This window comes from Pan paniscus, chromosome 20, assembly GCF_029289425.2.
Source record: "Pan paniscus chromosome 20, NHGRI_mPanPan1-v2.0_pri, whole genome shotgun sequence".
Taxonomy (NCBI): Eukaryota; Metazoa; Chordata; class Mammalia; order Primates; family Hominidae; genus Pan; species Pan paniscus.
The window spans coordinates 44665195-44679570 of NC_073269.2; the positions used below are offsets into that span (position 1 = coordinate 44665195).

The window sequence follows — 14376 nt, forward strand, 5'->3', positions numbered from 1 at the left end:
ATCCTCCACTTACACATGACATTTAAAGCCATAGAGCTGGATGAGTTTTGTAACTAGTTAGTTCATATAAGCTTGGGAAAAAAATGTGGAAGGATGCATTGAAAAAGACTGGAGAGGGAGTCCCAGGTACACATCCTAGCTGTTAGTCCTTTGGAAGGTTATCCAGCCTCTCAGTCTGTCTATAAAATGAGAATAACACAGCTCTCCAAATGGCACGACACCCGCTACCTTTTGGCTTGGAGACGCTGCCCCGAAGGCGGAACCTCCAGGACAGCTACGTAGCGTCCCGAGCACTCAGACTGAAGCCAGGGCAGCCATGTTCATTATTGGAACCGTGAGGTGGGTGGAGGGTGGTGTTGAGACAGCTGTCATTTTCAGTTAGGGCAAAAGCCAACTTCCGGTCACCATCTTGAGTGACGACAGAGGCGGAGCTCCAACTGACATGTTCATTAAGGGCAGGGCTCCGAGGGCGCCACCTCGAGAGCGACGGCGGGCTACCCGGGGCGGGCTGAGGCAGGTTGTAGCCCCGCCCCGGGCCTTGGGCTCCACCTCTCGGCCCCACTTCCGCCGGGCAAGCGTTTGTAGGCGGCGCTGCCGTAAATCAGGCGGTCTGCTTGCCGCATCACGCAAGATGGCGGCCGCGGCGGTGAACGGGGCGGCAGGCTTCTCGAGCTCCGGGCCCGCGGCAACCTCGGGCGCTGTCCTGCAGGCCGCGACCGGCATGTACGAGCAACTCAAGGGCGAGTGGAACCGTAAAAGCCCCAATCTTAGCAAGTGCGGGGAAGAGCTGGGTCGACTCAAGGTAAAGTCGGCAGGCCCAGGAAACCGAGTGTTGCGGGCGTGGGGGGCGCTACGAGGTGTCTGGACCCAACCAAGTCCCGGGCCGCGGAAGCCACCTCGGTGCCAGCGAGACTGAGGCGGGCTGGGGGATCCGATGGGGTGAAAGATTTGGAACAGCCAAAGTGGGGGCTCGGAGGGCGTCAAGAAGCGAGAGAGGGACAGGGCGCGTTGATGGTCACGCCTGTAATCGCAGCGCTTTGGGAGGCCGAGGCGGGGGAGCGTCGCTTGAGCCCAGGAGTTCAAGATCAGCCTGAGCAACATAGCGAGACTCTGTCTCTACATTTTTTTTTTTTAAGTGAGAGATGACTGGAATGGACCCACGCGGGGGTGGTGGGGGAATGATTGAAAGACTTGTGATGGCAGAACTGAGTGAGGGGTTAGATTTTTGGTGCGTGGAGGCTTAACTGGTCGGAGTGGCAGGATTGGGATTCGGGCTTTTCCTGATGGTGGATTCCAGGCAAGACCAAGTGGGAAGTGAGGACTGCCCGGAGTGATAAAAGAATGAGGCTGAAAAGGTGGGCTGTGTAGAGGGTGTGTGGTTAAGACCAGGCTGGGTTAGGATCTGAGAGATCTGGGGCTTAGGCTCACATCTGTTGGGAGAGGGGGCAGCCTAGTTGTGAAGGCAGGACTGAACCTAGAAGAAATATTCTTACAAGTAGAGAACAAGAATACGGGGCCCAGAGTGCTTCAGACCAAACATGTGTTGTGAGGGAGTGTAAATCCAGTGGCTTGGAACAAGCCGCTGAGCCTGCTAAGGAAAGATGTATGGGCTGAACTGTGGGGGGAGATTTGGACCTCCCCCTCCCAGATATAGATTTTGGGGATAGCCCAGCTACCCCTTCCCCAATAGATTGTGGGGAAGATCGGCCAAGAATGGAATGTACTCCTGTCCCCACCGCCGCGTGATTCCACTGGGTCAGGCACTGAGTGTCCCTCCTTGTTTCCCCAGTGGGGCTATTAATAATTGTAATGTGATGTAATCTTAAATGGGCATGTGTTGCGTGCTCAGGCCCTGTTCTGAGTGCTTTATGAGAAAGCATTCCTCATGAGTCAGGATGATGGTTAGCTCCATTTTCCAAGTGGGAAGACCAAAGCGTAGAGCAGGTAAGTCATCTGTATTTGAATTCCCTTCTTTTCTTTCTTCCCTCCCTCCCCTCCCCATCAGCTAGTTCTTCTGGAGCTCAACTTCTTGCCAACCACAGGGACCAAGCTGACCAAACAGCAGCTAATTCTGGCCCGTGAGTGTCACTGGGGTTGGTTGGGGGTGATGATCTGGGGGTCATGGCAGGAATGGTAGCACTGGTGGTTGGGGAAGAGACCTCAGTCACCTCCTGAGAGCTCACTCTGTCACCCACAGGTGACATACTGGAGATCGGGGCCCAATGGAGCATCCTACGCAAGGACATCCCCTCCTTCGAGCGCTACATGGCCCAGCTCAAATGCTACTACTTTGATTACAAGTGAGAATGGGCCCTGCCCCCAACTGGGGGGTGGTTGCATGGCAGCTCCTTTATTTCTGGAGCTCTGGCCGCTTGGGTCCTCTTCCTTCATCTGGGAACTCCTCCTGGCTTAGTTCTCTCCTCAGTGGTGCAGGGTCAGGGCTTGGCTTGGAGGTCCTGAGACTTGGCTTGACTAGTCAGTCTCCCCCTACCCATTCCCACATTGCACCCCCTCTGTCCAGTGGGGCTGCCATCACCTTTCACGTGTCCTGGCCCCAGCCTTGCCCCTCTGACTCAAACCCCTGTGGCAGCCAGTAGGATCATGTGACACTAAAATTTGACACTGTCCATACCCTGCTCAGAACCTGCCGTGGCTCTTCATGGTCCTCAGGCACAAGACCAAGTTCTTTCCTGTGGCTTCCAATGCAGTTCCAGCTCACGCCCCTCTGCCTGTGCCTGCTCATCCCAGCCCTTTCTCTCACTGGACTGTGAGCTTTCTAAAGGCAGAGCTTGGAACTGTCTCGGTTACTGCTATGTCCCTAGCACTGCCTACCACAGGGCCAGGCCCAGAACAGGGACTCACTGGATATGTGTTGAATATAAAACTCAATGATACCTGCACAGATTAATGATTGGGAATTTGACATCAGACAAACCTGGCTTTGAAACATCCAGCCACTTCTTGATTATGAGGTCTTGGGCAAATGACTTTACCTCTCTCAGTTTCCCTGTTAAAGTAGGGAGTGGTGATTCTTTTATTTATTTATTTTTGGAGACAGGGTCTTGCTGTGTTGCCCAGGCTGGAGTGCAGTGGTGCAGTCATGGCTCACCACAGCCTTGACCTCCTGGGCTCAAGCGGTACTCCTACCTTAGCCTCTCAAGTAGCTAGGGCTACAGGTGCACACCACCACTCCTGGATCTTTTAATTTTTTGTAGAGATGGGGGTCTCGCTTTGTTGCCCAGGCTGGTCTCGAACTCCTGGCCACAAGTGATCCTCCTGCCTTGGGCTCCCAGAGTGTTGGGATTACAGGTGTTGAGTCATTGCATCTGACTCCAATAACTTTTTTTTTTTTGAGACGGAGTTTCACTCTTGTTGCCCAGGCTGGAGTGCAATGGTGCAATCTCGGCTCACCACAACCTCTGCCTCCCGGGTTCAAGCGATTCTCCTGCCTCAGTCTCCCAAGTAGCTGGGATTACAGGCATGCGCCACCATGCCCTGCTAGAGTCCACCCAGGCTAGAGTGCAACGGCTGGATCTCGGCGCACTGCAACCTCCGCCTCCCAGGTTCAAGTGATTCTCCTGCCTCAGCCTCCCTCAGCCTCCTGAGTAGCTGGTATTACAGGTGCCCACGACCACACCCAGCTAATTTTTGTATTTTTAGTAGAGATGGGGTTTTGCCAGGTTGGCCAGGCTGGTCTTGAACTCCTGACCTCAGGTGATGCACCCGCCTCGGCCTCCCAAAGTGCTTGGATTATAGGCGTGAGCCACCACGCCCGGCCAGTAACTCTTAATATAGTTATAGCTAACACTTTGTGTTTATTTGGGCCAGGTATTGTTCTAATCACCTTACCTGGGTTGAATCATTTAATTCACTTAACCTTTGTTCATTCAACCCATCTCTACGAAATGGATACTGTGAGGCCGGGCATGATGGCACATGCCTGAAATCCCAGCACTTTGGGAGGCTGAGACAGGAGGATCACTTGAGCCCAGGATTTCCAGACCTGCCTGGCCAACATGGCGAAATCCTGTCTGTACAAAAAATATTGAAAAATTAGCTGGGCAGGCTGGGCATGGTGGCTTACACCTGTAATTCCAGCACTTTGGGAGGCCAATCTGGGCGGATCATGAGCTTAGGAGGTTGAGACCATCCTGGCTAACACAGTGAAACCCTGTCTCTAAAAGAAAATTACAAAAATTAGCCAGGTGTGGTGGTGGGCGCCTGTAGTCCCAGCTACTCGGGAGGCTGAGGCAGGAGAATGGCATGAACCCAGGAGGCAGAGCCTGCAGTGAGCCAAGATCGGGCCACTGCACTCCAGCCTGGGCGACAGAGCAAGACTCCGTCTCAAAAAAAAAAAAAAAAAAAAAGTTAGCTGGGCATGGTGGTGTGCACTTGTAGTCCCAGCTACTTTGGAGTCTGAGATGGGAGGATGGCTTGAGCGTGGGAAGTTGAGGCTGCAGTGAGCCTGGGTGACAGAGCAAGACCTTGTCTCGGAATTGAAAAAAAAAAAAAAAAAAGGGCCGGGCGCAGTGGCTCATACCTGTAATCCAAGCACTTTGGGAGGCCGAGGTGGGTGGATCACGAGATCAGGAGTTCGAGACCAGCCTGGCCAGCATAGTGAAACCCCGTCTCTACTAAAAGTACAAAAAATTAGCTGGGCATGGTGGCGTGTGCCTGTAGTCCCAGCTACTTGGGAGGCTAAATCAGGAGAATCGCTTGAACCCGGCAAGCGGAGGTTGCAGTGAGCCAAGAACGCACCATTGCACTCCAGCCTGGGCAACAGAGAGAGACTCCTTCTCAAAAAATAAATAAAAGGATACTATGGTGATACCCAGTTTACACTTTGGGAAACCGAGGTTGTCATTTCACTGAAGTGAGGTCACTCGCTCTTGTATGACTCAATATGACTCTTGTAAATGACTTGTTCATGCATCTTTGGGACACAGTTTCCTCATATGAAAACCCAGGACCTGATACCTCTTCAGGAAGATGCATGGGGCAATTGTGAGGATTCCTGGAGCCTGGGGTAGAGGGCTCGTTAGGCCCTTAAATCCTCCTTAACCTGCTTCCCCATCCCACGTCCACAGGGAGCAGCTCCCCGAGTCAGCCTATATGCACCAGCTCTTGGGCCTCAACCTCCTCTTCCTGCTGTCCCAGAACCGGGTGGCTGAGTTCCACACGGAGTTGGAGCGGCTGCCTGCAAAGGACATCCAGACCAATGTCTACATCAAGCACCCCGTGTCCCTGGAGCAAGTGAGATGGCAAGGGGCAGGGGAGGACCTGGCCAAAGTGGGTGGTGCAGGGGTGGTCTTAGGAGGGCTTTCCTGAAGGAGTGGCCAGGGTTCACCCATCTTTCCACCCACGGACCCATCCTCTTGTTTGTCCAACAAATACTGAGTCCCAGCTGTGTGCCTGGCGCTGTGGTAGGTTGTCAGACTGTGCAGTGAGCCAAGCAGGTGAAATTCATGATCTTGTGGTGATGACACTGGGGTGTGGAAGCAGATAGTAAGCCCGAAGAGTGAGTGGCCTGCGCAGTCTGTCAGATGCTGAGTGCTGTGGAGAAAAAGCAGGAAGGAGGGTGGAGAGGCAGGGATGGGTGATATTTATCTCGGGGAGTCAGAAGGCCTCACCTAAAAGGTGAAATTGGAGAAAGACTTGAAAAGGGTGAGGAACTGGCTTATGCCTGTAATCTCAGCACTTTGGGAGGCTGAGGCAGGAGGACTGCTTGAGCCCAGGAGTTCAAGGCTACAGTGTGCTATGATCACACCACTGTATTCTAGCCTGGGTGACAGTGAGATTCTGTCTCTATTTAGAAAATAAATGAATAAAAACATATTTTTTAAAGAAAAGGGTGGCCGCGCACAGTGGCTCACGCCTGTAATCCCAGCACATTGGGAGGCCGAGGCGGGTGGGTCACCTGAGTTCAGGAGTTCGAAACCAGCCTGGCCAACATGGTGAAACCCCGTCTCTATAAAAATACAAAAACTAGCCAGGCGGGTGGTGGGTGCCTGTAATCCCAGCTACTCGGGAGGCTGAGGCAGGAGAATCACTTGAACCCAGGAGGTGGAGGTTGCAGTGAGCCAAGATTGTGCCATTGCACTCCAGCCTGGGCAACAGGCTCAAAAAAGAAAAGAAAAGGGTAAGGGACTGAACCCTGTGGACAGCCGGGCAGAGGAACCAGCCAGTCCAAGTGTCCTGAGGCAGTACTGTGTCTGCTGTGTTCGAAGGACAGCCAAGAAGACAGTGTTTTTGGAACAAAGTGAGCAGGGCCAGGGCAAAGCCTTAGGACCTAAGGTTAGGAAGTTGTTCCTGGAGCTGACATCTTATGGGAGGATTTGGTCAGTGGGGAGAGGATGGGAGAGAGGGCAGTTAGGGCAGGCAGCACAGTTCGGGCAGAGGTGTACAGGGATGAGCCTGTGGTGGAGCCAGCACTGTCTCCCTCCTGGAAAATAGATGGATAATTGGACAGTAGATGAGATAATGAGATGCCAGCCCAGAGCAGGCTTAGGGGGAGGGAGGGAGGGAGGGAGGAAGAGGGGGTGAGAGAGAGAGAGAGAGAGAGTGTGTGTGTGTGTGTGTGGGTGTGTGCGCATAAACCAGCAAGGGCTTTCTGGAAGAGGGGGTACCCAGGGCAGGGGTGTGGCTGTGTGGCAAAGGGATTACAGGGGCACTAGGAGTGTGATGAGGCCCACACAGGTAGGCCCCTTTGCAGCCTCCTCTTCATTCTCTCTTCTTCCCCCTTCCCGGCTTCTGCAGTACCTGATGGAGGGCAGCTACAACAAAGTGTTCCTGGCCAAGGGTAACATCCCCGCCGAGAGCTACACCTTCTTCATTGACATCCTGCTCGACACTATCAGGTGCGTAGTGGGGCCAGGCCCTGTGGAGTTTGGAAAGAACTTGGGCTTGAGTCGGACAGCTCCGAGTCTGAATCTCATTCCAGCCATTGGTTGTCTGGGTAGGCTAGGTGTGTTTCTTATCCTCCTAGCACCTCAGCTCTCCTTTTCAGTGAATTGGGCCTGGTCATGGGATTGTGGATAACGGCTCTCATCTCACCACCCTTGGCTGTTGACATTTGTGGCCACGTGTGTCAAACCTGAGCATGGAATTGGTTCAGCAGGCAGGGATTGTGCGGCCTGTCTTAGCCCATCTTCCGTCCTAGATACCCATCCAGTGAGTCATGAGACTTCACCTCCGGCCACCAAAACTGTGGAACCCTCAGTTTCTCCTTCTCTAGAATGGGTTGACCAAATCCCAGCAGCCCCTTGGGTTGCCGTGTGCACAAGTGACATCCCACGGGCAGATGGATGTGACATACAAATCCCTTGAGGAGTAAAAGGGTGTCGAAGTGGTGGCTGAGCTGATGCACTCGGGCAGAGCACCAAATCAGAATGAGTTTCCATGCCTTAGGTGCAAAGGCAAGCCCAGAGGCATTCGAGTGGGGAGTGGTAGCCAGTACCCACTACCCACTGCATGGCCTAAGCGATATTGGAGGCACTCCTCCCCATCACTGGCTTTTCCCCAGAGCTTACCCCCTCCCTCACTACAGTGACTTAATGCCTTGCTCTATTTCTACTTCGGTGTTGTTCATGGTGCCTCTTGATGGGTACAAGGAACCCCCTCAGGATCTATGAAGTGGGGTGCAGCACCCTGGTGATGGGTGTTATGAGAAGAGATGCCCTCATGTGAGTCCCAAGCTGGGTTTCAGACCTAAAATCCTGTGGCTGGGGAGTGGGATTCAGAGTGTGGGCCCAGGAGTCAGAGATTTCAGTGGGGATCTCCCATGGCCCTTGCTTGCTTTGCGAGTCTGGTCAAGTTTCTCCCCTTCTGAGCCTTGATGAATAAAACAGGGCCCCTCACATATTCCTGCCATCAGTGCTGAACTCCAGGGTCAGAGCTGACACATGTCAGGTCTCGGGGGACCGGTCCTGGGAGGTTGTCGATGCTCAGTAATGAGGAGCTTCTCATCTTCCCCCAGGGATGAGATCGCTGGGTGCATCGAGAAGGCTTACGAGAAAATCCTTTTCACTGAGGCCACCCGGATCCTCTTCTTCAACACACCCAAAAAGATGACAGACTACGCCAAGAAGGTGGCTGGGGTACAGGGCAAGGGGCCGTGGGACCAAGGGGTGAAGTCACTAACAACAGTGTGCGGTGGCTTAGAGGGACACTGGAACAAGACTGCCCAGGTTTAAGTTCAACTGTGTGACTCTAGGCAAGCTGCCAAAGCTCTCTGACATCAGTTTCTCTATCCACAGAATGGGGCTAGATACATGGGATGAGCTTAGTACCTGGCACCAGCTGGAGGTGGGCGCTGCACGCATGTTGGCTGCTGTCTTTATCAAAATTTCTTAGAGGTGGCAGCTTTTTCTGCAAGACTTTGCTTCATTTGGTCTCAGGCGTTTGAGCACGAGCAACGCTTGGTGTTGCAGGAGGAGGGCTGGGACCAGGCTATGGAAGGTGAAATTGGGCTGGGTGCAGTGGCTCCCGCGCACCAAGGTGGATCCTCCCACCTAGGCTCACTCTGGGAGGCTGAGGTGGGAGGATCGCCTGAGGTCAGGAGTTCGAGACCAGCCTGGTCAACATGGTGAAACCTCATCTCTACTAAAAAATACAAAAAAAATTAGCCGGATGTGGTGGCGGGTGCCTGTAATCTCAGCTACTCGGGAGGCTGAGGCAGGAGAATTGCTTGAACCCAGGAGGCAGAGGTTGCAGTGAGCCGAGATCACGCCATTGCACTCCAGCCTGGGTGACAGAGCGAGACTCTGTCTGGGGGAAAAAAAAAAAAGAAGGTGAAATTGAATTTTAGTGATGGTGACAGCTGGTAACTGATCTGTCACTCAGGCCAAACACTATCCTCTGTGCTTTAAAGATGTTGATTCACCAGATCCTCACAGTTGACCCAGAGAGGTGTGTAATTAGGGTCCCAGTCTCAACACAGAGAAACTGAGGCACAGAGAGGTGAAGTTACTTGTCAAGGGTCATTGGGGCAGAGTACGGTTGGTGAGAAAAGAGAGCATAGGACACGTGGGCAAGTGCTGGCCCCATAGGGTGGGGATGGAGCCTTTGTGATCACTCTACCCGTCTCTAATCCCTCCTTTCCTGCAGCGAGGGTGGGTCCTGGGCCCCAACAACTACTACAGTTTTGCCAGCCAGCAGCAGAAGCCGGAAGACACCACCATTCCCTCCACAGAACTGGCCAAACAGGTCATCGAGTATGCCCGGCAGCTGGAGATGATCGTCTGAGCCCCCGGGCACTGGGTGGGGCAGGGCACGAGTTATTTAAAACAGTTACACTGCAGGGTTTCGCCCAATAAAGGTGGACTGACATTCCCTCTTCCAGGCCCTTGTCTCCCCAGTTGGGACGGCAGAGAGACAAGTTCTTATATCTGAAGAACTTGGAGGTTTTGGGGCATTCAGGAGTTGGAGATAGCCTCCAACTGGGTCAGCCTCTGTCTGGTGGGCATTGCTCAGGGTCTCAAACACGGACGCCCACTGTGGGGCCCCAGCAGCACTGTGGCGTGCAGGAGGGCATGGCCCCAGGTAGGGGGACTGTTCTAGCCAGCTGTGGACACATAGGAATGCTGGACCAGGGTACCAGATTTTTTAAACAAAGGGGGTGAAGTGTCCTACTAAAAAGAATAAATGTTGGCATTGAATTAAACAATTTTTCAAATGACATGTGAAATGGAACCCATCTGTAGGCTGCCAGTTTGGGCCCTTTGTGGAACAAAAGGTGTGGGCCCTGGTGTGGGCTTGTGGGTCCCACCCTCCCTGAGCCAGCATGTGATTGAGGACCTCCCCGCACACCCCCCAGCCTAGGTTTCCTGCCTTGAAATTCTTGGGAAGGTGTTCAAGGTGCAGGGTCCAAATCTGGCTGAATCCCTTGTGGGATGTGGAAATTTCACAAGTCTTCCAGAGTTAGTTTTCCCAACTGTGAAATGGGAATGATCACTCCTTTGCAAAGTGGTTTGTGCTGAGCCTGTGAGCTTGGTACCAGGTTAGCTCAGAATTGGGGCTTATGGATTAAGGGGAATCAGATCCCCCCCGCCCTGGACCCATCAGTCTGGGTGCTGGGTGAATGGAACCTCAGTTACTGCTGCTCTGGTCCAGCCTCACGATTGTTTCCAAGATGTGCTTTAATGGCGAGCCTGCCCTGCTGCACCGTACCCACTGCCTTGGCGAGTGATTGACAGGCTGCTGGCATCTGGATTGGTTATTTTATTGGCATGGAGGGGAAGGTGGAGGGTGTTGAGCCGACTACACTCAGTTGGAATGGGTGGCCTGCAAGTCGTAGTGCTCCAGCCTGGCCACCAGAGAGCCGGACAGCTTGATGGTGGCAACCCAGGGTGGCTCGCCCAGGTGGTTGGTGGATGTGCTCAGCCTAGCAGGGGGAGGGTAGAGTCAGCAAAGCCCAGCAATGGGACCAGGCCTCTAGCCCTTCTAGAGCCTCCCTGTCCCCATATGAATAGGGAAGCTTCTGAAGGCTATATTGGAATATCCCAAAGGCAGTTTAGGGCAGGGCTGGCGAGTGTCCCAGCTAAGCTTCAGGAGGTCCAGGGCAGTCTCCCAGTGGTTCAGCACTCCCAGGAGTCAGGATCAGACCCCAGTGGCCAGATCTGGTGATTCAGTGTGGGTAGGGGGTGGCTGGAGGATGCATTGTCCCCCTGGATGTGGGACTCAGGAGGAGCCTCCCCAGCACAAGGGCTGGGACGTCAGTGCCCTCTGGCGGCTGAAGCCTTGAGTCCCAGAGTCAGGAGAAGTCCTCAGAGGCTAGAGGGGTCAGGAGTCCAGGGCTGCCCCTGTGCCCAGTAAAGTTGGAGGCGTGCATCTACCCCCATTTAGTTCCAGGAAGACAGTCATCCCCTCACCCCCATCCCTGAGTGGCCTCGGACGTGGTCCTCCTTGATACCCTCAGGGACAGGGTCAAGGCAGTGTATAGGGTCAGGCCAGCTGGGACCAGCCTCCCTCTCTAATGGCTCCAAGAGAGGTACAGGAGGGCCAAGAGTCCACTTAGGGATCGGATGCCATAGGGCTGGGCCAGGGTGTCCCCCTTTCCCCGTCAAAGGTCAGCATGGGATCACGGGTCCTCTTGGTCCTGAAGGGTGGGAGCTCAGCTAGGTTTGAGATGTGGCAGAGATGAAGGCCACGGGTCATTCTAGGGTCAGGAAGCCAAAGAGCTGAGTAGGACTCTATCCAGCAGTCTGGGGTTCGGCACCCTCCTGTCCCTTCTCCCCTCTCACCAGGCAGAGACGTTGCGTGGCAGGCGGCGATGGCGTGGCTGGTGGCGGCAGTAACACTTGCAGGGACAGGAGTTAAGCACCTGGAAGGGCAGCCAGTGGCGCGCAGCGCGGGTGTTAGCTGCCCCAGTCTGAGAGGCCCCGCTGCCACCACCCCCTCCACCACTGCTGTCAGGCACGGTAGCTGTAGCTCGTTCGCGAGGACCATCTCCATGCAAGCCATCCTCACGGGTCGCGCCCCGGGCTGCACGGGAACCCTTGTTCCTGCGCGTGCGGGTCTTGATGGGCGCAGCCGTGGGTGCGGGCGCGGACACAGGCGGCGAGGGCTCAGCCACGGTGGGAGCTGGAGCCGGGGATGGGGCCGGGGCCGGGGCCGGGGCCGGGGCCGGGGCCGGGGCCGGGGCCGAGGATGGGGATGGGGCCGGGGCCGGGGCCGGGGATGGGGCCGGGGCCTGGTCGGCGGCTAAGGCTGGGGGCAGAGCAGGGGCTGGGGTGGGAGCCAGGGCTGACTCCTTGTGGCGCAGAGCAGGGGCTGGGGTGGGAGCCAGGGCTGACTCCTTGTGGCCCAGACCCGGGGTGAGCGGGGGAGCCACCGGCAGCGGCGTTGGCTGGAGCGCTGGTGGCTGCAGTGTGGGCGGCGGTGTGGGCGGTGGCGTGGGCGGTGGCAGCGGTGGTAACTCCTGCAGGCCTGGGGGCCCCGGGCGCATGGGCTCGCCATTGGTGGGTGCCGGGAAGATGAACGTAGGCGGCGCCAGCAGGGCAGATGCGGGCCTCCGGGGCCCGGGAGCTGAGTGTATCTGCTCTGGTGGTGGCGGAGGGGAGCCCCAAGGCCCAGAGAGTGCGGCCGCACGCCGTCGCGGCGCCCCGATGCCTCCGCCAGCCCCGTTGAAGCGGAAGTGGCGTTCAGGGCCGTCGGGAGCGCTAACCCAGTCGAATTTGGGCTTCGAGCCTGGAAAGGTGGTGTAGGGTGGCGGCGGTAGGGCCCGGGCTTGGGACGCAGGCGCCGAGGGAGGACCAGAACACCCTTCGCCGTCTCCATCACCTCCCTCGGCTTCCTGTGCCCCTCGAGAAACCTCTCCCAAGGGGCGAGCGGCTCCAGGAGGCAGGGGCCCTTGCTTCAGGACCTCGGCGTAAGAGATGGCACCTGGGGTAGCAAAGAGGCCGCCGCCTCCGCCGCCCCCCAGCGAAGCTTTGGCTGCTAAGGAACTCGAGGCTGCCGGAGGGGCCAAAGAGGGCCTCGACTTGAAGGTGATTTTACACAGCAGGCTCAGACCGGACTCGGAATCCGCAGGCTGGGCCATTTCGCCTTCGCCCGCCTGGGGAGGCGCCCCTCCGCGAGCCCTGCCGGCCATCTGGCCCTGGTTGCGGGGCCCAGCCTGGCTTTCTGTGGGGGGTGAGGCGGGTGTGGCCAGAGCAGGAGTGATTCTGCGGTCCGCCGGCTGCCGTTCAGAAGGTAATGGTGGTGGCGGCTTCCAAGGCTCCAGGGGCGGCGGAAATTGGGATGGGGCCCTCGGGACAGTGTCCTTCACGGATAGTTGCCGGGGCGGCGGCGGCGGCTTCAGCGGGCGGAGGCTCGGAGGGTCGCCCTGGCCGCGATGGCTCGCCTCCAGCAGGCGGCGGATCCGGGGAACTGGAGTGCCCGCGGGCTTTTGCCATTTAGACGGGCCGGGCAGCAGAGTCCCCGCGGGGGCCGGGGGTGGTGCAGAGACCGCGGCCGCCTCTTCAGGAGGGGGCATCACTGGAGAGGGCCGTTCTAAGGTGAGGGGCAGGGTCGAGGGTGAGGCCTCGGGCTCCCGGGGTACCATGAGTTCCGGGGGTGTGGCGCTGCCAGGGAACCAGACACCCAGCCCACGAGTCAGGCGCATGGCCTGGGAGGTCATCTCGGGCTCCACCAGGGACGTCCGGCGGGAGTCGGGGGCGCGGTCCGAGGGCTGCACTTTTCGGGAGCCCCCGCCCGCGGATGGCTCCGACTGCAAGTTCCCCATTTCTGACGGAGCTCGGAGACTGGTCAGAAAAATTTACTCCAGTCAGCCTGCCAGGGCCGTGGGGACCCTACGAGGCTGGCTGTACTTGATCTAATGCGTCCGCACCGGCCCCGCCCCTGTTCTCCAAGATCCGATCAGGCCCAAGTCCTTAGGTCGCACTCCTGTTCCCTGACCTTCGACACTCACGCCTTCTTGCCCACGTCCCCAACACAGCTGCTGTTCAGATACTTCACTACCAGCCCCATTATGTACTAAGGTTCCATGCTTGTCCCCTTGGCTGGTCATGCTGATCCCTCAGTCCTCTCCTCTAACTCTCCGACTCCCCGCCTCTCTCTAGAGCACCTGGGTCCCGCCCTCTTCCCAGGCAGCGGCAGATCCTCAGGCCTCACCCCTAAACCTCTTCCCGCTCCAGGTCTATCTACTAGCTGGCATCCACAGTCAAGCTCCACCCCTGTCCCCAAGCTCCGCCCTGGCCCCGCCTCCCCCCAGAGGAACCCACTCACCGAGTCCTCCAGCCGAGCAGAGTTCAGACCGCGGCCCCCTGGGCCCGGGGCAGGGCAGGGAACTGCCGTAGCAGAAAATAACCGAAAAGAACGGGGGTGCGGGTGAAGGCAAGGGGGCGAGACAACTAGGGCGGACCCCGAGATGTAGGCCCCGCCCCCGGAGCTCGAGGCCCCGCCCTCCTGCGAGCCCGCGGGAGCCCGGCCCCTTACGAACCTAGGTCTCCCCTTGAAATACTCCGAGGACTTCTTCCTCGCCCCCAGGCCTTCTGGTTCTAAGCTCCACCCCTTTGGGTTGTTCTCCTTAGCCCCTCCCCTTTAGAATGCCCCGCCCCTCTCATTCCCTCCCGAGGCCCCGCCCACGCGAACACCGATGCGTCGCTCCTCCCCTTTGGACCTCTCATCTGCCCCGCCCCTAAGGCAATTTACCTCTAAGCTCCGCCTTTTTAAGACCCAGCAACATCGCTTCTCAAGACCCTCTCCTTCCCCCCGGGCGCCGAGAAGGCCCATCCACCGTGGGCCCGCCCCTTCGTGACGCACGCACTAGTCCTCGCCTGCAGCATCCAAACCTCCTTATACCCAGGCCCTCCAACCCCACCCACTTGTGAAGGCTCCCCTCTCGCCCCACCCCTTATCGAACTCTGCCAGGCACCC

At 57.1% G+C, this 14376-nt stretch overlaps 2 protein-coding genes across 2 annotated transcripts; one reads left to right on the top strand and one right to left on the bottom strand.

Annotated features, from left to right (window-relative positions):
• Positions 1-301: 301 nt before the first annotated feature.
• Positions 302-9676, top strand: PSMD8 (proteasome 26S subunit, non-ATPase 8). Its single transcript, XM_003812275.5, has 7 exons — positions 302-802; positions 2006-2078; positions 2198-2300; positions 5088-5253; positions 6757-6857; positions 7976-8087; positions 9106-9676. The coding sequence occupies exons 1-7, from the start codon at positions 443-445 to the stop codon at positions 9241-9243; spliced, it is 1053 nt and encodes a 350-aa protein (XP_003812323.1). The 5' UTR covers positions 302-442; the 3' UTR covers positions 9244-9676.
• A 139-nt stretch (positions 9677-9815) lies between these two features.
• Positions 9816-14293, bottom strand: GGN (gametogenetin). Its single transcript, XM_034946593.3, has 4 exons — positions 14152-14293; positions 13726-13787; positions 11241-13241; positions 9816-10381 (listed from the first exon to the last, which is right to left on the bottom strand). Exons 3-4 carry the CDS (start codon positions 13220-13222, stop codon positions 10264-10266), a joined length of 2100 nt encoding a protein of 699 aa, XP_034802484.2. The 5' UTR covers positions 13223-13241; positions 13726-13787; positions 14152-14293; the 3' UTR covers positions 9816-10263.
• Positions 14294-14376: the final 83 nt, after the last annotated feature.

Excerpts from the sequence above, each read along its gene's own strand:
- PSMD8 (XM_003812275.5), top strand. The coding sequence starts at position 443 with ATGTTCATTAAGGGCAGGGCTCCGAGGGCGCCACCTCGAGAGCGACGG. Across the intron at positions 2,079-2,197 it reads ACAGCAGCTAATTCTGGCCC|GTGACATACTGGAGATCGGG; the intron begins GTGAGTGTCACT and ends TGTCACCCACAG. Across the intron at positions 6,858-7,975 it reads ATCCTGCTCGACACTATCAG|GGATGAGATCGCTGGGTGCA; the intron begins GTGCGTAGTGGG and ends ATCTTCCCCCAG.
- GGN (XM_034946593.3), bottom strand. The coding sequence starts at position 13,222 with ATGGGGAACTTGCAGTCGGAGCCATCCGCGGGCGGGGGCTCCCGAAAA. Across the intron at positions 10,382-11,240 it reads CCACGCAACGTCTCTGCCTG|GCTGAGCACATCCACCAACC; the intron begins GTGAGAGGGGAG and ends TCCCCCTGCTAG.